Source organism: Phyllobates terribilis, unplaced genomic scaffold (genome assembly GCF_046119375.1).
Source record: "Phyllobates terribilis strain yellow unplaced genomic scaffold, ASM4611937v1 Scaffold_11__3_contigs__length_659146591, whole genome shotgun sequence".
Classification (NCBI taxonomy): domain Eukaryota; kingdom Metazoa; phylum Chordata; class Amphibia; order Anura; family Dendrobatidae; genus Phyllobates; species Phyllobates terribilis.
The window spans coordinates 652,431,438-652,453,303 of NW_027362771.1; the positions used below are offsets into that span (position 1 = coordinate 652,431,438).

General features: G+C 48.8%; 1 protein-coding gene across 3 annotated transcripts in view; it reads left to right on the plus strand.

The window, feature by feature from the left end:
* The first annotated feature begins 1,378 nt into the window (after nucleotides 1–1,378).
* The window catches only part of LOC141167190 (phospholipid scramblase 3-like), a 40,821-nt gene continuing 20,333 nt past the window's right edge, over nucleotides 1,379–21,866 (plus strand). The window contains exons 1-6 of one of the 3 annotated variants that reach the window (XM_073654622.1): nucleotides 1,379–1,500; nucleotides 2,544–2,597; nucleotides 7,727–7,754; nucleotides 8,189–8,373; nucleotides 13,992–14,153; nucleotides 14,331–14,492. In XM_073654622.1, coding sequence (XP_073510723.1) covers nucleotides 2,550–2,597; nucleotides 7,727–7,754; nucleotides 8,189–8,373; nucleotides 13,992–14,153; nucleotides 14,331–14,492 — 585 coding nt within the window. In that variant the 5' untranslated portion in view covers nucleotides 1,379–1,500; nucleotides 2,544–2,549. Of the gene's footprint in view, nucleotides 1,543–2,543; nucleotides 2,598–7,726; nucleotides 7,755–8,188; nucleotides 8,374–13,991; nucleotides 14,154–14,330; nucleotides 14,493–21,866 lie in introns of all 3 variants that reach the window. The other 2 variants (XM_073654623.1, XM_073654620.1) reach the window with 2 other exon arrangements.

Genomic DNA, 21,866 nt, shown 5'->3' on the forward strand with positions numbered 1-21,866 from the left:
TTCCCGATCTCCTCACTCCCTCCTGGGCCGGTTGTTGAGGCTCCTTCTCCCCCGCCGGCATAGACCGGGGGATAGGAGGCTGGGAAGCCATGCCGGCCTCCCAGTAGGCCTGCCTCTCCCTGGGGAGAAGAGAGGCAGACGACGACCCTCCTCCTGGAAGTGCTTGAGCTCAGGAGGCAGGTGCTACTCTCAGCGCCACTCCTCCTGTCCTGTGTGTATACACTGCACAGTACCACTCCTCCTGTATATATACACTGCACAGTACCACTCCTCCTGTATATATACACTGCACAGTACAGCTCCTCCTGTATATATACACTGCACAGTACCACTCCTCCTGTCCTGTATATATACACTGCACAGTACCACTCCTCCTGTCCTGTATATACACTGCACAGTACCACTCCTCCTGTATATATACACTGCACAGTACCACTCCTCCTGTCCTGTATATATACACTGCACAGTACCACTCCTCCTGTCCTGTATATATACACTGCACAGTACCACTCCTCCTGTCCTGTATATATACACTGCACAGTACCACTCCTCCTGTCCTGTATATATACCCTGCACAGTACCACTCCTCCTGTCCTGTATATATACCCTGCACAGTACAGCTCCTCCTGTATATATACCCTGCACAGTACCACTCCTCCTGTATATATACCCTGCACAGTACCCCTCCTCCTGTCCTGTATATATACACTGCACAGTACCCCTCCTCCTGTCCTGTATATATACCCTGCACAGTACCACTCCTCCTGTATATATACCCTGCACAGTACCCCTCCTCCTGTCCTGTATATATACACTGCACAGCACCACTCCTCCTGTCCTGTATATATACACTGCACAGTACCACTCCTCCTGTCCTGTATATATACACTGCACAGTACCACTCCTCCTGTATATATACACTGCACAGTACAGCTCCTCCTATATATACACTGCACAGTACAGCTCCTCCTGTATATATACACTGCACAGTACCACTCCTCCTGTATATATACACTGCACAGTACCACTCCTCCTGTATATATACAATGCACAGTACAGCTCCTCCTGTATATATACACTGCACAGTACCACTCCTCCTGTATATATACACTGCACAGTACCGCTCCTCCTGTCCTGTATATATACACTGCACAGTACCGCTCCTCCTGTCCTGTATATATACACTGCACAGTACCACTCCTCCTGTCCTGTATATATACACTGCACAGTACCACTCCTCCTGTCCTGTATATATACACTGCACAGTACCACTCCTCCTGTCCTGTATATATACACTGCACAGTACCACTCCTCCTGTATATATACACTGCACAGTACCACTCCTCCTGTCCTGTAATAACTGTTTCCGCCGGGGTGACTGATATACCACATGAGGTTACTTGTTTCCCTGAATATTCTCTGATTACAGGACATAACGCAATTTCCTGTTGCACAGCACAGTGCCCCGAGACAGAGGAGCAGCACCGGAAGACAAGGAAGGTATGTGCCTGTCTCTACTGCTGGGCTGCACTGTATATACAGGTAACGGTGTAGCAGTATCTGCACTGTATATACAGGTAACGGTGTAGCAGTATCTGCACTGTATATACAGGTAACGGTGTAGCAGTATCTGGACTGTATATACAGGTAACGGTGTAGCAGTATCTGCACTGTATATACAGGTCATGGTGTAGCAGTATCTGCACTGTATATACAGGTCACGGTGTAGCAGTATCTGCACTGTATATACAGGTCACGGTGTAGCAGTATCTGCACTGTATATACAGGTCACGGTGTAGCAGTATCTGCACTGTATATACAGGTCATGGTGTAGCAGTATCTGCACTGTATATACAGGTCACGGTGTAGCAGTATCTGCACTGTATATACAGGTCACAGTGTAGCAGTATCTGCACTGTATATACAGGTCACGGTGTAGCAGTATCTGCACTGTATATACAGGTCACGGTGTAGCAGTATCTGCACTGTATATACAGGTCACAGTGTAGCAGTATCTGCACTGTATATACAGGTCACGGTGTAGCAGTATCTGCACTGTATATACAGGTCATGGTGTAGCAGTATCTGCACTGTATATACAGGTCACGGTGTAGCAGTATCTGCATTGTATATACAGGTCACGGTGTAGCAGTATCTGCACTGTATATACAGGTCACGGTGTAGCAGTATCTGCACTGTATATACAGGTCACGGTGTAGCAGTATCTGCACTGTATATACAGGTCACGGTGTAGCAGTATCTGCACTGTATATACAGTTCACGGTGTAGCAGTATCTGCACTGTATATACAGGTCACGGTGTAGCAGTATCTGCACTGTATATACAGGTCACGGTGTAGCAGTGTCTCCACTGTATATACAGGTCATGGTGTAGCAGTATCTGCACTGTATATACAGGTCATGGTGTAGCAGTGTCTGCACTGTATATACAGGTCACGGTGTAGCAGTATCTGCACTGTATATACAGGTCACGGTGTAGCATTTGGCATTGTCGTATGTGAAGCTGACCCTTCTCTCCTTCAGATAATTATGGCCGGATTAGCTCTAATCCCACCTGGACTACAGGATTTACTCTCGGTGAGTTTGTACAAATATTCAGAAGTTTGAATGTTGATATTTAGAGAAAGAGACTGTAGCAGCAGATGAGGTGTAGGAGATGATGATGATGATGGTTGAAATCTTGGTGAGAGGTGTCCGACATGATGATGACGATTGTAATGAAAACGATAGAGGTGTGGGAGGTCGGGATTGTGGAGGTTGTAATGATAGAGGTGTGGGAGGTCGGGATTGTGGAGGTTGTAATGATAGAGGTGTGGGAGGTCGGGATTGTGGAGGTTGTAATGATAGAGGTGTGGGAGGTCAGGATTGTGGAGGTTGTGATGATAGAGGTGTAGGAGGTCAGGATTGTGGAGGTTGTGATGATAGAGGTGTGGGAGGTCAGGATTGTGGAGGCTGTGATGATAGAGGTGTAGGAGATCAGGATTGTGGAGGTTGTGATGATAAAGGTGTAGGAGGTCAGGATTGTGCAGGCTGTGATGATAGAGGTGTGGGAGGTCAGGATTGTGGAGGCTGTGATGATAGAGGTGTAGGAGGTCAGGATTGTGGAGGTTGTAATGATAGAGGTGTGGGAGGTCAGGATTGTGGGGGTTGTAATGATAGAGGTGTAGGAGATCAGGATTGTGGAGGTTGTGATGATAGAGGTGTGGGAGGTCAGGATTGTGGAGGCTGTGATGATAGAGGTGTAGGAGATCAGGATTGTGGAGGTTGTGATGATAGAGGTGTAGTAGGTCAGGATTGTGGAGGTTGTAATGATAGAGGTGTGGGAGGTCAGGATTGTGGAGGTTGTGATGATAGAGGTGTAGTAGGTCAGGATTGTGGAGGTTGTAATGATAGAGGTGTGGGAGGTCAGGATTGTGGAGGTTGTGATGATAGAGGTGTAGGAGGTCAGGATTGTGGAGGTTGTAATGATAGAGGTGTGGGAGGTCAGGATTGTGGAGGTTGTGGTGATAGAGGTGTGGGAGGTCAGGATTGTGGAGGTTGTGATGATAAAGGTGTAGGAGGTCAGGATTGTGCAGGCTGTGATGATAGAGGTGTGGGAGGTCAGGATTGTGGAGGTTGTGATGATAGAGGTGTAGGAGATCAGGATTGTGGAGGTCATGATGATAGAGGTGTAGGAGGTCAGGATTGTGGAGGTTGTGATGATAGAGGTGTAGGAGGTCAGGATTGTGCAGGTTGTGATGATAGAGGTGTAGGAGATCAGGATTGTGGAGGTTGTGATGATAGAGGTGTAGGAGGTCAGGATTGTGGAGCTTATGATGGTAGAGGTGTGGGAGGTCAGGATTGTGGAGGCTGTGATGATAGAGGTGTAGGAGGTCAGGATTGTGCAGGTTGTGATGATAGAGGTGTAGGAGGTCAGGATTGTGGAGGTTGTAATGATAGAGGTGTGGGAGGTCGGGACTGTGGAGGTTGTAATGATAGAGGTGTGGGAGGTCAGGATTGTGGAGGTTGTAATGATAGAGGTGTGGGAGGTCAGGATTGTGGAGGTTGTGATGATAGAGGTGTAGGAGGTCAGGATTGTGGAGGTTGTAATGATAGAGGTGTGGGAGGTCAGGATCGTGGAGGTTGTGATGATAGAGGTGTAGAAGGTCAGGATTGTGGAGGTTGTAATGATAGAGGTGTAGGAGGTCAGGATTGTGGAGGTTGTAATGATAGAGGTGTGGGAGGTCAGGATTGTGGAGGTTGTAATGATAGAGGTGTGGGAGGTCAGGATTGTGAAGGTTGTGATGATAGAGGTGTAGGAGGTCAGAATTGTTGAGGTTGTGATGATAGAGTTGAAGGAGGTCAGGATTGTGGAGGTTGTGATGATAGAGGTATAGGAGGTCAGGATTGTGCAGGTTGTGATGATAAAGGTGTAGGAGGTCAGGATTGTGCAGGTTGTGATGATAGAGGTATAGGAGGTCAGGATTGTGCAGGTTGTGATGATAAAGGTATAGGAGGTCAGGATTGTGCAGGTTGTGATGATAAAGGTGTAGGAGGTCAGGATTGTGGAGGTTGTGATGATAGAGGTGTAGGAGGTCAGGATTGTGCAGGTTGTGATGATAAAGGTGTAGGAGGTCAGGATTGTGCAGGTTGTGATGATAAAGGTGTAGGAGGTCAGGATTGTGGAGGTTGTAATGATAGAGTTGAAGGAGGTCAGGATTGTGGAGGTTTTGATGATAGAGGTATAGGAGGTCAGGATTGTGCAGGTTGTGATGATAAAGGTGTAGGAGGTCAGGATTGTGCAGGTTGTGATGATAGAGGTGTAGGAGGTCAGGATTGTGGAGGTTGTGATGATAGAGGTATAGGAGGTCAGGATTGTGCAGGTTGTGATGATAGAGGTGTTGGAGGTCAGGATTGTGGAGGTTGTAATGATAGAGTTGAAGGAGGTCAGGATTGTTGAGGTTGTGATGATAGAGTTGTAGGAGGTCAGGATTGTGCAGGTTGTGATGATAAAGGTGTAGGAGGTCAGGATTGTGGAGGTTGTAATGATAGAGTTGAAGGAGGTCAGGATTGTGGAGGTTTTGATGATAGAGGTATAGGAGGTCAGGATTGTGCAGGTTGTGATGATAAAGGTGTAGGAGGTCAGGATTGTGCAGGTTGTGATGATAGAGGTGTAGGAGGTCAGGATTGTGGAGGTTGTGATGATAGAGGTATAGGAGGTCAGGATTGTGCAGGTTGTGATGATAGAGGTGTTGGAGGTCAGGATTGTGGAGGTTGTAATGATAGAGTTGAAGGAGGTCAGGATTGTTGAGGTTGTGATGATAGAGTTGTAGGAGGTCAGGATTGTGCAGGTTGTGATGATAAAGGTGTAGGAGGTCAGGATTGTGGAGGTTGTAATGATAGAGTTGAAGGAGGTCAGGATTGTGGAGGTTGTGATGATAGAGGTATAGGAGGTCAGGATTGTGCAGGTTGTGATGATAAAGGTGTAGGAGGTCAGGATTGTGCAGGTTGTGATGATAGAGGTGTAGGAGGTCAGGATTGTGGAGGTTGTGATGATAGAGGTATAGGAGGTCAGGATTGTGCAGGTTGTGATGATAGAGGTGTAGGAGGTCAGGATTGTGGAGGTTGTAATGATAGAGTTGAAGGAGGTCAGGATTGTTGAGGTTGTGATGATAGAGGTGTAGGAGGTCAGGATTGTGCAGGTTGTAATGATAGAGTTGAAGGAGGTCAGGATTGTGGAGGTTGTAATGATAGAGTTGAAGGAGGTCAGGATTGTTGAGGTTGTGATGATAGAGTTGTAGGAGGTCAGGATTGTGGAGGTTGTGATGATAGAGGTGTAGGAGGTCAGGATTGTGCAGGTTGTGATGATAGAGGTGTAGGAGGTCAGGATTGTGCAGGTTGTGATGATAAAGGTGTAGGAGGTCAGGATTGTGGAGGTTGTAATGATAGAGTTGAAGGAGGTCAGGATTGTGGAGGTTGTGATGATAGAGTTGAAGGAGGTCAGGATTGTGGAGGTTGTGATGATAGAGGTATAGGAGGTCAGGATTGTGCAGGTTGTGATGATAAAGGTGTAGGAGGTCAGGATTGTGCAGGTTGTGATGATAGAGGTGTAGGAGGTCAGGATTGTGGAGGTTGTAATGATAGAGTTGAAGGAGGAGGCGATGATCATTGTATTGTTGCTAATTGAGATGTAACAGATGATGTTTGTGGAGATGTTGATAGAAGCAAAGGAGAAGATAATGGTTGTAGTGCAGGTGACAGAAGTGATTATGTTGGTTGTTGTGTTGATGATAGAGGCGTATGAGATAATGATGGTTGTAATGTTGATTATAGAGGTGAAGATGATGGTTGTAGTGTTGGTGAGAGAGAGGTGGGAGGTGGTGATGATGGTTGTCTTAGTGAGGGACGTCGGAGGAGGTGAAGATGATCATTGTAGTGTAAGTAATAGAGGTGCAGAGGTGAAGATGGTGGTAGAGGTGTAGGAGGTGGTGATGGTTGTAGTGTTGATAATGGAGATGTAAAAGGTAATGGTTGTACAGTTGTTGATAGATGCATAGGAGATGATGATAGTTGTAGTGAAGTTTAAAGGGACTCTGTCAGTACAGAATTATTGTTCCAACTAAGTCACATCACTCTGTGCTTCATGGCGGCCAATCTTTTAAATATACTTTCCCACCTGCTTCTTTTCCATCTATCTCCACCACCCCCTTATTTGATCGACAGCTCTGACTTCTTAGAGCAGAAAAGGGTGGAGATAGATGGAAAACGAGCAGGTGGGAAAGTGTATTTAAATGATTGGCCGCCATGAAGCACAGAGTGAAGGGACTTGGTTGGAACAGTCATTCGGTGCTGACAGAGTCCCTTTAAAAGATGGTAATGATCACTGTGGTGTTTGTGATAGAGGTGTAGGAGAAGGTGACAATGTTTGCAGTGTTGGTGACAGAGGTGTAGCAGGAGGTGATGATGGTTGTAGTGTTGCTGAAGGAGGTTTTTGAGGTGATGATGGTTGTAGTGTTGGTGTTGGAGGTGATGATTGTCCTGTTGGTGATAGAGGTGTAGGAGAAGGTGACAATGTTTGTAGTCTTTGTGATGGAAGTTTCGGAGATGATTATGGTTGTAATGTTGCTGATGGAGGTTTTGGAGTTGATGATGGTTTTAGTGTTGGTGATGGTTGTGGTGTTGGAGATTTTGGAGGTGATGATGGTTGCAGTGTTGGTGATGGTGATTGTGGTAGAGGTTTTGGAGGTGATTGTGCTGTTGGTGAAAGAGGTATTGGAGAAAGTGACAATGTTTGTAGTGTTCGTGATAGAGGTGTAGGAGAAGGTGACAATGTTAGTAGTGTTGGTGATTGAGGTTTTGGAGGTGATGATGGGTGTATTGTTGGTGATGGAGGTTTTGGAGGTGATGATGGTTGTAGTGTTGGTGATGGAGGTTTTGGAGGTGATTATGGTCATAGTGTTGGTGAGGAAGGTTTTGGAGGTAATGATTGTGCTGTTGGTGATAGTGTTGTAGGAGAAGATGACAATATTTGTAGTGTTGGTGATAGAGGTTTTTGAGGTGATTATGGTCATAGTGTTGGTGAGGAAGGTCTTGGACATGATGATGGTTATGGTTTGGGTGATAGAGGTTTTGGGGGTGATGATGTTGTGGAGTTGGTGATTGAGGTTTTGGAGGGAGTGATGGTGGTGGTAGTAGTAGTAATGCTATAATTTTTCTCTTTGTCACAGCTCACTCATGTCTACATTAATCAGAAGTGTAAGTTTCCTCTTGCGGGGCCCGCTTTACATACACGAATCTCGTGTCCTGGATTAGAGGTTACCATGGTCACCATTCATGTGGTCTTCTTGGTCTTATATCTGATATTGCATCACACTAGAGAGAGATCTCCCCATATAATCGAGATGTAAATCACCATGATCATCAGGGGCTGTGGACACCACTGGTCATAAGAAACCACATGACATCGGGTAGGCTTGAGCACACATACCAACTATCCACATCTTCCAGCCAAATTCGAGCATGCTGGAAGTTGTAGTTTTACATCACAGTTTATCATGTCTATATTGTAGGCTTACACTTCAGAATCCACCCCCCAACCATGGTGTCCATACTTGTTTCTGTGAATGTACTAGGATGGTATATATACAGTACCATGATAGGGTGCACTTACTTATGGACTGTCATTGCAGACCACAGCATGTTCCAGAGTTACTGCAGCTATGATTTGTGTGGAGCTAGTGGTCACCTCCTATACCAGGCCACAGAGGTGCGGGAGTTCTGTGGACCTCGGATGGATGTCAGAGTCCAGAACATACAAGGACAACAAGTCCTCAACCTTTACATGCCTGCCAACTGCTGCAGCTGGGAAACTACAGTAAGTCCCAAATCTACAACCCGCAGCCTCCGAGGACCAGGGAGACAGGACCTCCCTCTGCAGTATGATTCTTACCCCTATACATGGAAATCTAGGAAGACTTCAGTGTAATATGTGATCTGTGTCTTGGTGTCAGGTGATACGAGGTCCGGCTCCTAGCATCAGTGTGATGTGAGATCCAGGTCTTGGTGTCAGTGTGATGTGAGATACAGGTCTTGGAGTCAGTGTGATGTGAGATACAGGTCTTGGGGTCAGTGTGATGTGAGATACAGGTCTTGGAGTCAGTGTGATGTGAGATATTGGTCTTGGGGTCAGTGTGATGTGAGATCCAGGTCTTGGGGTCAGTGTGATGTGAGATCCAGGTTTTGGGGTCAGTGTGATGTGAGATACAGGTCTTGGGGTCAGTGTGATGTGAGATACAGGTCTTGGTGTCAGTGTGATGTGAGATCCAGGTCTTGGGGTCAGTGTGATGTGAGATACAGGTCTTGGGGTCAGTGTGATGTGAGATCCAGGTCTTGGGGTCAGTGTGATGTGAGATCCAGGTCTTGGGGTCAGTGTGATGTGAGATCCAGGTCTTGGGGTCAGTATGATGTGAGATCCAGGTCTTGGTGTCAGTGTGATGTGAGATCCAGGTCTTGGGGTCAGTGTGATGTGAGATCCAGGTCTTGGTGTCAGTGTGATGTGAGATACAGGTCTTGGGGTCAGTGTGATGTGAGATACAGGTCTGGGGGTCAGTGTGATGTGAAATCCAGGTCTTGGTGTCAGTGTGATGTGAGATCCAGGTCTTGGGGTCAGTGTGATGTGAGATACAGGTCTTGGGGTCAGTGTGATGTGAGATACAGGTCTTGGTGTCAGTTTGATGTGAGATACAGGTCTTGGTGTCAGTTTGATGTGAGATACAGGTCTTGGTGTCAGTGTGATGTGAGATCCAGGTCTTGGTGTCAGTGTGATGTGAGATACAGGTCTTGGGGTCAGTGTGATGTGAGATACAGGTCTTGGTGTCAGTTTGATGTGAGATACAGGTCTTGGTGTCAGTGTGATGTGAGATCCAGGTCTTGGGGTCAGTGTGATGTGAGATACAGGCCTTGGGGTCAGTGTGATGTGAGATACAGGTCTTGGTGTCAGTGTGATGTGAGATCCAGGTCTTGGGGTCAGTGTGATGTGAGATCCAGGTCTTGGGGTCAGTGTGATGTGAGATACAGGTCTTGGGGTCAGTGTGATGTGAGATCCAGGTCTTGGGGTCAGTGTGATGTGAGATACAGGTCTTGGGGTCAGTGTGATGTGAGATACAGGTCTTGGTGTCAGTGTGATGTGAGATCCAGGTCTTGGGGTCAGTGTGATGTGAGATCCAGGTCTTGGGGTCAGTGTGATGTGAGATCCAGGTCTTGGTGTCAGTGTGATGTGAGATACAGGTCTTGGGGTCAGTTTGATGTGAGATACAGGTCTTGAGGTCGGTGTGATGTGAGATCCAGGTCTTGGGGTCAGTGTGATGTGAGATCCAGGTCTTGGTGTCAGTGTGATGTGAGATACAGGTCTTGGGGTCAGTGTGATGTGAGATACAGGTCTGGGGGTCAGTGTGATGTGAGATACAGGTCTTGGTGTCAGTGTGATGTGAGATACAGGTCTTGGGGTCAGTGTGATGTGAGATCCAGGTCTTGGGGTCAGTGTGATGTGAGATCCAGGTCTTGGGGTCAGTGTGATGTGAGATCCAGGTCTTGGGGTCAGTGTGATGTGAGATCCAGGTCTTGGTGTCAGTGTGATGTGAGATACAGGTCTTGGGGTCAGTGTGATATGAGATCCAGGTCTTGGGGTCAGTGTGATGTGAGATCCAGATCTTGGGGTCAGTGTGATGTGAGATCCAGGTCTTGGTGTCAGTGTGATGTGAGATCCAGATCTTGGGGTCAGTGTGATGTGAGATCCAGGTCTTGGTGTCAGTGTGATGTGAGATCCAGGTCTTGGGGTCAGTGTGATGTGAGATACAGGTCTTGGGGTCAGTGTGATGTGAGATACAGGTCTTGGGGTCAGTGTGATGTGAGATACAGGTCTTGGAGTCAGTGTGATGTGAGATCCAGGTCTTGGGGTCAGTGTGATGTGAGATACAGGTCTTGGGGTCAGTGTGATGTGAAATCCAGGTCTTGGGGTCAGTGTGATGTGAGATACAGGTCTTGGGGTCAGTGTGATGTGAGATCCAGGTCTTGGGGTCAGTGTGATGTGAGATCCAGGTCTTGGGGTCAGTGTGATGTGAGATCCAGGTCTTGGGGTCAGTGTGATGTGAGATACAGGTCTTGGTGTCAGTGTGATGTGAGATACAGGTCTTGGGGTCAGTGTGATGTGAGATCCAGGTCTTGGTGTCTGTCAGTGTGATGTGAGATACAGGTCTTGGGGTCAGTGTGATGTGAGATACAGGTCTTGGCGTCAGTGTGATGTGAGATACAGGTCTTGGGGTCAGTGTGATGTGAGATCCAGGTCTTGGGGTCAGTGTGATGTGAGATCCAGGTCTTGGTGTCAGTGTGATGTGAGATCCAGGTCTTGGTGTCAGTGTGATGTGTGATCCAGGTCTTGGGGTCAGTTTGATGTGAGATACAGGTCTTGGGGTCAGTGTGATGTGAGATCCAGGTCTTGGGGTCAGTGTGATGTGAGATCCAGGTCTTGGTGTCTGTCAGTGTGATGTGAGATCCAGGTCTTGGGGTCAGTGTGATGTGAGATACAGGTCTTGGGGTCAGTGTGATGTGAGATCCAGGTCTTGGGGTCAGTGTGATGTGAGATACAGGTCTTGGTGTCAGTGTGATGTGAGATCCAGGTCTTGGGGTCAGTGTGATGTGAGAGCCAGGTCTTGGGGTCAGTGTGATGTGAGATCCAGGTCTTGGGGTCAGTGTGATGTGAGATCCAGGTCTTCGGGTCAGTGTGATGTGAGATACAGGTCTTGGGGTCAGTGTGATGTGAGATACAGGTCTTGGGGTCAGTGTGATGTGAGATACAGGTCTTGGGGTTAGTGTGATGTGAGATACAGGTCTTGGGGTCAGTGTGATGTGAGATACAGGTCTTGGGGTCAGTGTGATGTGAGATACAGGTCTTGGGGTCAGTGTGATGTGAGATACAGGTCTTGGTGTCAGTGTGATGTGAGATCCAGGTCTTGGGGTCAGTGTGATGTGAGATCCAGGTCTTGGGGTCAGTGTGATGTGAGATACAGGTCTTGGCGTCAGTGTGATGTGAGATACAGGTCTTGGCGTCAGTGTGATGTGAGATCCAGGTTTTGGGGTCAGTGTGATGTGAGATCCAGGTCTTGGGGTCAGTGTGATGTGAGATCCAGGTCCTGGTGTCAGTGTGATGTGAGATACAGGTCTTGGCGTCAGTGTGATGTGAGATACAGGTCTTGGGGTCAGTGTGATGTGAGATCCAGGTCCTGGTGTCAGTGTGATGCGAGATACAGGTCTTGGCGTCAGTGTGATGTGAGATACAGGTCTTGGGGTCAGTGTGATGTGAGATACAGGTCTTGGGGTCAGTATGATGTGAGATCCAGGTCTTGGGGTCAGTGTGATGTGAGATACAGGTCTTGGTGTCAGTGTGATGTGAGATACAGGTCTGGGGGTCAGTGTGATGTGAGATACAGGTCTTGGTGTCAGTGTGATGTGAGATCCAGGTCTTGGGGTCAGTGTGATGTGAGATCCAGGTCTTGGGGTCAGTGTGATGTGAGATCCAGGTCTTGGGGTCAGTGTGATGTGAGATCCAGGTCTTGGGGTCAGTGTGATGTGAGATCCAGGTCTTGGGGTCAGTGTGATGTGAGGTCCTGTTCTTTGTGTCCATGTGATGTGAGGTCTTGGTCTTGGCTTCAGTGTGATGTGAGGTCCTGTTCTTTGTGTCCATGTGATGTGAGGTTCAGGACTTGGCTTCGGTGTGATGTGAGGTCCTGTTCTTTGTGTCCATGTGATGTGAGGTTCAGGACTTGGCTTCGGTGTGATGTGAGGTCCTGTTCTTTGTGTCCATGTGATGTGAGGTTCAGGTCTTGGCTTCGGTGTGATGTGAGGTCCTGGTCTTTGTATCCATGTGATGTGAGGTTCAGGTCTTGGCTTCGGTGTGATGTGAGGTCCTGGTCTTTGTGTCCATGTGATGTGAGGTTCAGGTCTTGGCTTCGGTGTGATGTGAGGTCCTGTTCTTTGTGTCCATGTGATGTGAGGTTCAGGTCTTGGCTTCGGTGTGATGTGACGTCCTGGTCTTTGTGTCCATGTGATGTGAGGTTCAGGTCTTGGCTTCGGTGTGATGTGAGGTCCTGGTCTTGGCTTCGGTGTGATGTGAGATCCTGTTCTTTGTGTCCATGTGATGTGAGGTTCAGGTCTTGGCTTCGGTGTGATGTGAGGTCCTGGTCTTTGTGTCCATGTGATGTGAGGTTCAGGTCTTGGCTTCGGTGTGATGTGAGGTCCTGGTCTTGGCTTCGGTGTGATGTGAGATCCTGTTCTTTGTGTCCATGTGATATGAGGTCCTGGTCTTGGCTTCGGTGTGATGTGAGATCCTGTTCTTTGTGTCCATGTGATGTGAGGTTCAGGTCTTGGCTTCAGTGTGATGTGAAGTCCTGTTCTTTGTGTCCATGTGATGTGAGGTTCAGGTCTTGGCTTCGGTGTGATGTGAGGTCCTGGTCTTTGTGTCCATGTGATGTGAGGTTCAGGTCTTGGCTTCGGTGTGATGTGAGGTCCTGGTCTTGGCTTCGGTGTGATGTGAGATCCTGTTCTTTGTGTCCATGTGATGTGAGGTTCAGGTCTTGGCTTCGGTGTGATGTGAGATCCTGTTCTTTGTGTCCATGTGATGTGAGGTTCAGGTCTTAGCTTCGGTGTGATGTGAGATCCTGGTCTTTGTGTCCATGTGATGTGAGGTCCTGTTCTTTGTGTCCATGTGATGTGAGGTTCAGGTCTTGGCTTCGGTGTGATGTGAGGTCCTGGTCTTTGTGTCCATGTGATGTGAGGTTCAGGTCTTGGCTTCGGTGTGATGTGAGGTCCTGTTCTTTGTGTCCATGTTATGTGAGGTTCAGGTCTTGGCTTCGATGTGATGTGAGATCCTGGTCTTTGTGTCCATGTGATGTGAGGTCCTGGTCTTGGCTTCGGTGTGATGTGAGATCCTGTTCTTTGTGTCCATGTGATGTGAGGTTCAGGTCTTGGCTTCGGTGTGATATGAGGTCTGGGTCTTAGCACAAGTGTGATATGTGTTCCGGATTTTAACGTTGATGTGTTGTGAGGTCCAGGTCTTGGTGTCAGTGTGATGTGAGATACAGATTTTGGTGTTGGTGTGATATGAGGTCCTGGTCTTGACGTCGGTGTGATGTGAGGTTTGGGTCTTGGGGTCGGTGTGAAGTGAGGTCCAGGTCTTGGAGTCAGTATGGTATGAGACCTAGGTCATGGCATATGTGTGAGATGAGTTTCGGGTCTTGACGTTCATGTGATATGAGGTCCAGGTCCTGGCATCAATGTGATGCGAGGTCCTGGTCTGGGCGTAGGTGATATGAGGTCCGGTTCTCGGCGTTGGTGTGACATGAGGTCCTGGTCTGAGCGTAGTTGTGATATGAGGTCTTGGTGTTGGTGTGATGTCTGGTTTAGATCTTGGACAGTCTGATGTCTTGTGATGTCCTTCAGTTACAGGTCATGGACGCTTCAGGTCATCTCCTTGGATTGATCGATCAGAACTGGTCATTTTCTGCATTATCTTTCGACATCTTGAACCCATTAAATCAGATCTGCCTAAAAGTGAAAGGTCCGGGCTGGGGAGAGGGCTTCATGTCTGACCAAGTCTACCAGGTTAGTAGTCGTCCACCAGTAATGAGCACCCCCGAGTAGCATCTCAGCGATTTTCCAAGACTGGGATGTCCTACTGCCTGCAATCAATGGGATATATGGCTCCTGGGATCCACCAGAGGTGGCTATTCTGGGGGTCCTCTGTCCATTCAGTGTCACATGTTGTATCTTGTGCCCCAGGTGCTGTCAGCTGACAAGTCCTTCTTGGTCGGCCAGATAACACGCGTGTGGCGAGGACTGGGCCAGGAAATGATCTCCCGAGAAGACAAGTTTGTGGTTCAATTCACACCTGATCTGGAAGTTTCCATGAAAGCCGTGCTGGTGTCCTGCACATTACTGATTGTGAGTGTCAGGGGGCAATACAGGGGGGCCAACTGTGATGGATAGGCGGCATTCTCAGTGATGCCACCGCTGATCTCTGGTGATGGATAGGCGGCATTCTCAGTGATGTCACCGCTGATCTCTAGTGATGGATAGGAGGCATTCTCAGTGATGTCACCGCTGATCTCTGGTGATGGATAGGAGGCATTCTCAGTGATGTCACCTCTGATCTCTAGTGATGGATAGGTGGCATTCTCAGTGATGTCACCGCTGATCTCTAGTGATGGATAGGAGGCATTCTCAGTGATGTCACCTCTGATCTCTGGTGATGGATAGGAGGCATTCTCAGTGATGTCACCGCTGATCTCTGGTGATGGATAGGAGGCATTCTCAGTGATGTCACCTCTGATCTCTAGTGATGGATAGGTGGCATTCTCAGTGATGTCACCTCTGATCTCTAGTGATGGATAGGAGGCATTCTCAGTGATGTCACCGCTGATCTCTAGTGATGGATAGGAGGCATTCTCAGTGATGTCACCTCTGATCTCTAGTGATGGATAGGTGGCATTCTCAGTGATGTCACCGCTGATCTCTAGTGATGGATAGGTGGCATTCTCAGTGATGTCACCGCTGATCTCTAGTGATGGATAGGAGGCATTCTCAGTGACGTCACCTCTGATCTCTGGTGATGGATAGGAGGCATTCTCAGTGATGCCACCGCTGATCTCTGGTGATGGATAGGCGTCATTCTCAGTGATGTCACCGCTGATCTCTGGTGATGGATAGGAGGCATTCTCAGTGATGCCACCGCTGATCTCTGGTGATGGATAGGCGGCATTCTCAGTGATGTCACCTCTGATCTCTGGTGATGGATAGGTGGTATTCTCAGTGATGTCACCACTGATCTCTAGTGATGGATAGGAGGCATTCTCAGTGATGTCACCTCTGATCTCTAGTGATGGATAGGAGGCATTCTCAGTGATGTCACCGCTGATCTCTGGTGATGGATAGGCGGCATTCTCAGTGATGTCACCACTGATCTCTGGTGATGGATAGGCGGCATTCTCAGTGATGTCATAGCTGATCTCTGGTGATGGATAGGAGGCATTCTCAGTGATGTCACTGCTGATCTCTGGTGATGGATAGGCGGCATTCTCAGTGATGTCACCGCTGATCTTTGGTGATGGATAGGCGGCATTCTCAGTGATGTCACCACTGATCTCTGGTGATGGATAGGCGGCATTCTCAGTGATGTCACCACTGATCTCTGGTGATGGATAGGCGGCATTCTCAGTGATGTCATAGCTGATCTCTGGTGATGGATAGGAGGCATTCTCAGTGATGTCACCGCTGATCTCTAGTGATGGATAGGCGGCATTCTCAGTGATGTCACCACTGATCTCTGGTGATGGATAGGCGGCATTCTCAGTGATGTCTCCGCTGATCTCTAGTGATGGATAGGCGGCATTCTCAGTGATGTCACCGCTGATCTCTAGTGATGGATAGGCGGCATTCTCAGTGATGTCACCACTGATCTCTGGTGATGGATAGGCGGCATTCTCAGTGATGTCACCACTGATCTCTGGTGATGGATAGGCGGCATTCTCAGTGATGTCATAGCTGATCTCTGGTGATGGATAGGAGGCATTCTCAGTGATGTCACTGCTGATCTCTGGTGATGGATAGGCGGCATTCTCAGTGATGTCACCGCTGATCTTTGGTGATGGATAGGCGGCATTCTCAGTGATGTCACCACTGATCTCTGGTGATGGATAGGCGGCATTCTCAGTGATGTCACCACTGATCTCTGGTGATGGATAGGCGGCATTCTCAGTGATGTCACCGCTGATCTCTGGTGATGGATAGGAGGCATTCTCAGTGATGTCACTGCTGATCTCTGGTGATGGATAGGCGGCATTCTCAGTGATGTCACCGCTGATCTCTAGTGATGGATAGGCGGCATTCTCAGTGATGTCACCGCTGATCTCTGGTGATGGATAGGCGGCATTCTCAGTGATGTCTCCGCTGATCTCTAGTGATGGATAGGTGGCATTCTCAGTGATGTCACCGCTGATCTCTAGTGATGGATAGGCGGCATTCTCAGTGATGTCACCGCTGATCTCTAGTGATGGATAGGAGGCATTCTCAGTGATGTCACCGCTGATCTCTAGTGATGGATAGGCGGCATTCTCAGTGATGTCACCGCTGATCTCTAGTGATGGATAGGTGGCATTCTCAGTGATGTCACCGCTGATCTCTAGTGATGGATAGGAGGCATTCTCAGTGATGTCACCGCTGATCTCTAGTGATGGATAGGTGGCATTCTCAGTGATGTCACCGCTGATCTCTAGTGATGGATAGGCGGCATTCTCAGTGATGTCACCGCTGATCTCTAGTGATGGATAGGAGGCATTCTCAGTGATGTCACCGCTGATCTCTAGTGATGGATAGGCGGCATTCTCAGTGATGTCACCGCTGATCTCTAGTGATGGATAGGCGGCATTCTCAGTGATGTCACCGCTGATCTCTAGTGATGGATAGGCGGCATTCTCAGTGATGCCACCGCTGATCTCTGGTGATGGATAGGAGGCATTCTCAGTGATGTCACCGCTGATCTCTGGTGATGGATAGGAGACATTCTCAGTGATGTCACCGCTGATCTCTAGTGATGGATAGGCGGCATTCTCAGTGATGTCACCGCTGATCTCTAGTGATGGATAGGCGGCATTCTCAGTGATGTCACCGCTGATCTCTAGTGATGGATAGGCGGCATTCTCAGTGATGTCACCGCTGATCTCTAGTGATGGATAGGTGGCATTCTCCGTGATGTCACCTCTGATCTCTGGTGATGGATAGGCGGCATTCTCAGTGATGTCACCGCTGATCTCTAGTGATGGATAGGCAGCATTCTCAGTGATGTCACCGCTGATCTCTAGTGATGGATAGGCGGCATTCTCAGTGATGTCACCGCTGATCTCTAGTGATGGATAGGCGGCATTCTCAGTGATGTCACCGCTGATCTCTAGTGATGGATAGGCGGCATTCTCAGTGATGTCACCGCTGATCTCTAGTGATGGATAGGAGGCATTCTCAGTGATGTCACCGCTGATCTCTAGTGATGGATAGGAGGCATTCTCAGTGATGTCACCTCTGATCTCTAGTGATGGATAGGCGGCATTCTCAGTGATGTCACCGCTGATCTCTAGTGATGGATAGGAGGCATTCTCAGTGATGTCACCTCTGATCTCTGGTGATGGATAGGTGGCATTCTCAGTGATGTCACCGCTGATCTCTAGTGATGGATAGGAGGCATTCTCAGTGATGTCACCTCTGATCTCTAGTGATGGATAGGAGGCATTCTCAGTGATGTCACCTCTGATCTCTAGTGATGGATAGGCGGCATTCTCAGTGATGTCACCGCTGATCTCTGGTGATGGATAGGCGGCATTCTCAGTGATGTCACCGCTGATCTCTAGTGATGGATAGGCGGCATTCTCAGTGATGTCACCGCTGATCTCTCGTGATGGATAGGCGGCATTCTCAGTGATGTCACCGCTGATCTCTAGTGATGGATAGGCGGCATTCTCAGTGATGTCACCTCTGATCTCTGGTGATGGATAGGAGGCATTCTCAGTGATGTCACCGCTGATCTCTGGTGATGGATAGGAGGCATTCTCAGTGATGTCACCGCTGATCTCTAGTGATGGATAGGAGGCATTCTCAGTGATGTCACCGCTGATCTCTGGTGATGGATAGGCGGCATTCTCAGTGATGTCACCTCTGATCTCTGGTGATGGATAGGCGGCATTCTCAGTGATGTCACCTCTGATCTCTGGTGATGGATAGGAGGCATTCTCAGTGATGTCACTGCTGATCTCTGGTGATGGATAGGCGGCATTCTCAGTGATGTCACCACTGATCTCTGGTGATGGATAGGCGGCATTCTCAGTGATGTCACCTCTGATCTCTGGTGATGGATAGGCGGCATTCTCAGTGATGTCACCTCTGATCTCTGGTGATGGATAGGCGGCATTCTCAGTGATGTCACCTCTGATCTCTGGTGATGGATAGGAGGCATTCTCAGTGATGTCACTGCTGATCTCTGGTGATGGATAGGCGGCATTCTCAGTGATGTCACCACTGATCTCTGGTGATGGATAGGCGGCATTCTCAGTGATGTCACCTCTGATCTCTGGTGATGGATAGGCGGCATTCTCAGTGATGTCACCACTGATCTCTAGTGATGGATAGGAGGCATTCTCAGTGATGTCACCGCTGATCTCTGGTGATGGATAGGCGGCATTCTCAGTGATGTCACTGCTGATCTCTAGTGATGGATAGGAGGCATTCTCAGTGATGTCACCTCTGATCTCTGGTGATGGATAGGAGGCATTCTCAGTGATGTCACCGCTGATCTCTGGTGATGGATAGGAGGCATTCTCAGTGATGTCACCTCTGATCTCTGGTGATGGATAGGAGGCATTCTCAGTGATGTCACCGCTGATCTCTGGTGATGGATAGGCGGCATTCTCAGTGATGTCACCACTGATCTCTAGTGATGGATAGGAGGCATTCTCAGTGATGTCACCGCTGATCTCTGGTGATGGATAGGCGGCATTCTCAGTGATGTCACTGCTGATCTCTAGTGATGGATAGGAGGCATTCTCAGTGATGTCACCTCTGATCTCTGGTGATGGATAGGAGGCATTCTCAGTGATGTCACCGCTGATCTCTGGTGATGGATAGGAGGCATTCTCAGTGATGTCACCGCTGATCTCTGGTGATGGATAGGCGGCATTCTCAGTGATGTCACCTCTGATCTCTAGTGATGGATAGGCGGCATTCTCAGTGATGCCACCGCTGATCTCTAGTGATGGATAGGCGGCATTCTCAGTGATGTCACCGCTGATCTCTAGTGATGGATAGGCGGCATTCTCAGTGATGCCACCGCTGATCTCTAGTGATGGATAGGAGGCATTCTCAGTGATGTCAACGCTGATCTCTGGTGATGGATAGGCGGCATTCTCAGTGATGTCACCACTGATCTCTGGTGATGGATAGGAGGCATTCTCAGTGATGTCACCTCTGATCTCTGGTGATGGATAGGAGGCATTCTCAGTGATGTCACCTCTGATCTCTGGTGATGGATAGGAGGCATTCTCAGTGATGTCACCGCTGATCTCTGGTGATGGATAGGCGGCATTCTCAGTGATGTCACCTCTGATCTCTAGTGATGGATAGGCGGCATTCTCAGTGATGCCACCGCTGATCTCTAGTGATGGATAGGCGGCATTCTCAGTGATGTCACCGCTGATCTCTGGTGATGGATAGGAGGCATTCTCAGTGATGTCTCCGCTGATCTCTGGTGATGGATAGGTGGCATTCTCAGTGATGTCACCGCTGATCTCTAGTGATGGATAGGCGGCATTCTCAGTGATGTCACCGCTGATCTCTAGTGATGGATAGGCGGCATTCTCAGTGATGTCACCGCTGATCTCTGGTGATGGATAGGAGGCATTCTCAGTGATGTCACCTCTGATCTCTAGTGATGGATAGGCGGCATTCTCAGTGATGTCACCGCTGATCTCTGGTGATGGATAGGAGGCATTCTCAGTGATGTCACCTCTGATCTCTAGTGATGGATAGGCGGCATTCTCAGTGATGTCACCTCTGATCTCTAGTGATGGATAGGCGGCATTCTCAATGATGTCACCGCTGATCTCTGGTGATGGATAGGCGGCATTCTCAGTGATGTCACCGCTGATCTCTGGTGATGGATAGGAGGCATTCTCAGTAATGTCACCGCTGATCTCTAGTGATGGATAGGCGGCATTCTCAGTGATGTCACCGCTGATCTCTGGTGATGGATAGGCGGCATTCTCAGTGATGTCACCTCTGATCTCTGGTGATGGATAGGCGGCATTCTCAGTGATGTCACCGCTGATCTCTAGTGATGGATAGGAGGCATTCTCAGTGATGTCACCGCTGATCTCTGGTGATGGATAGGAGGCATTCTCAGTGATGTCACCGCTGATCTCTGGTGATGGATAGGAGGCATTCTCAGTGATGTCACCGCTGATCTCTGGTGATGGATAGGAGGCATTCTCAGTGATGTCACCTCTGATCTCTAGTGATGGATAGGAGGCATTCTCAGTGATGTCACCGCTGATCTCTGGTGATGGATAGGCGGCATTCTCAGTGATGTCACCGCTGATCTCTGGTGATGGATAGGCGGCATTCTCAGTGATGTCACCGCTGATCTCTGGTGATGGATAGGAGGCATTCTCAGTGATGTCACCTCTGATCTCTAGTGATGGATAGGTGGCATTCTCAGTGATGTCACCGCTGATCTCTGGTGATGGATAGGTGGCATTCTCAGTGATGTCACCGCTGATCTCTGGTGATGGATAGGAGGCATTCTCAGTGATGTCACCGCTGATCTCTAGTGATGGATAGGCGGCATTCTCAGTGATGTCACCGCTGATCTCTGGTGATGGATAGGAGGCATTCTCAGTGATGTCACCGCTGATCTCTAGTGATGGATAGGCGGCATTCTCAGTGATGTCACCGCTGATCTCTAGTGATGGATAGGCGGCATTCTCAGTGATGTCACCGCTGATCTCTAGTGATGGATAGGCGGCATTCTCAGTGATGTCACTGCTGATCTCTAGTGATGGATAGGCGGCATTCTCAGTGATGTCACTGCTGATCTCTAGTGATGGATAGGCGGCATTCTCAGTGATGCCACCGCTGATCTCTGGTGATGGATAGGCGGCATTCTCAGTGATGTCACCGCTGATCTCTAGTGATGGATAGGAGGCATTCTCAGTGATGTCACCGCTGATCTCTAGTGATGGATAGGCGGCATTCTCAGTGATGTCACTGCTGATCTCTAGTGATGGATAGGCGGCATTCTCAGTGATGCCACCGCTGATCTCTGGTGATGGATAGGCGGCATTCTCAGTGATGTCACCGCTGATCTCTGGTGATGGATAGGCGGCATTCTCAGTGATGTCACTGCTGATCTCTAGTGATGGATAGGCGGCATTCTCAGTGATGTCACTGCTGATCTCTAGTGATGGATAGGCGGCATTCTCAGTGATGCCACCGCTGATCTCTGGTGATGGATAGGTGGCATTCTCAGTGATGTCACCGCTGATCTCTAGTGATGGATAGGCGGCATTCTCAGTGATGTCACCGCTGATCTCTAGTGATGGATAGGAGGCATTCTCAGTGATGCCACCGCTGATCTCTGGTGATGGATAGGCGGCATTCTCAGTGATGCCACCGCTGATCTCTGGTGATGGATAGGCGGCATTCTCAGTGATGTCACCGCTGATCTCTAGTGATGGATAGGAGGCATTCTCAGTGATGTCACCTCTGATCTCTGGTGAT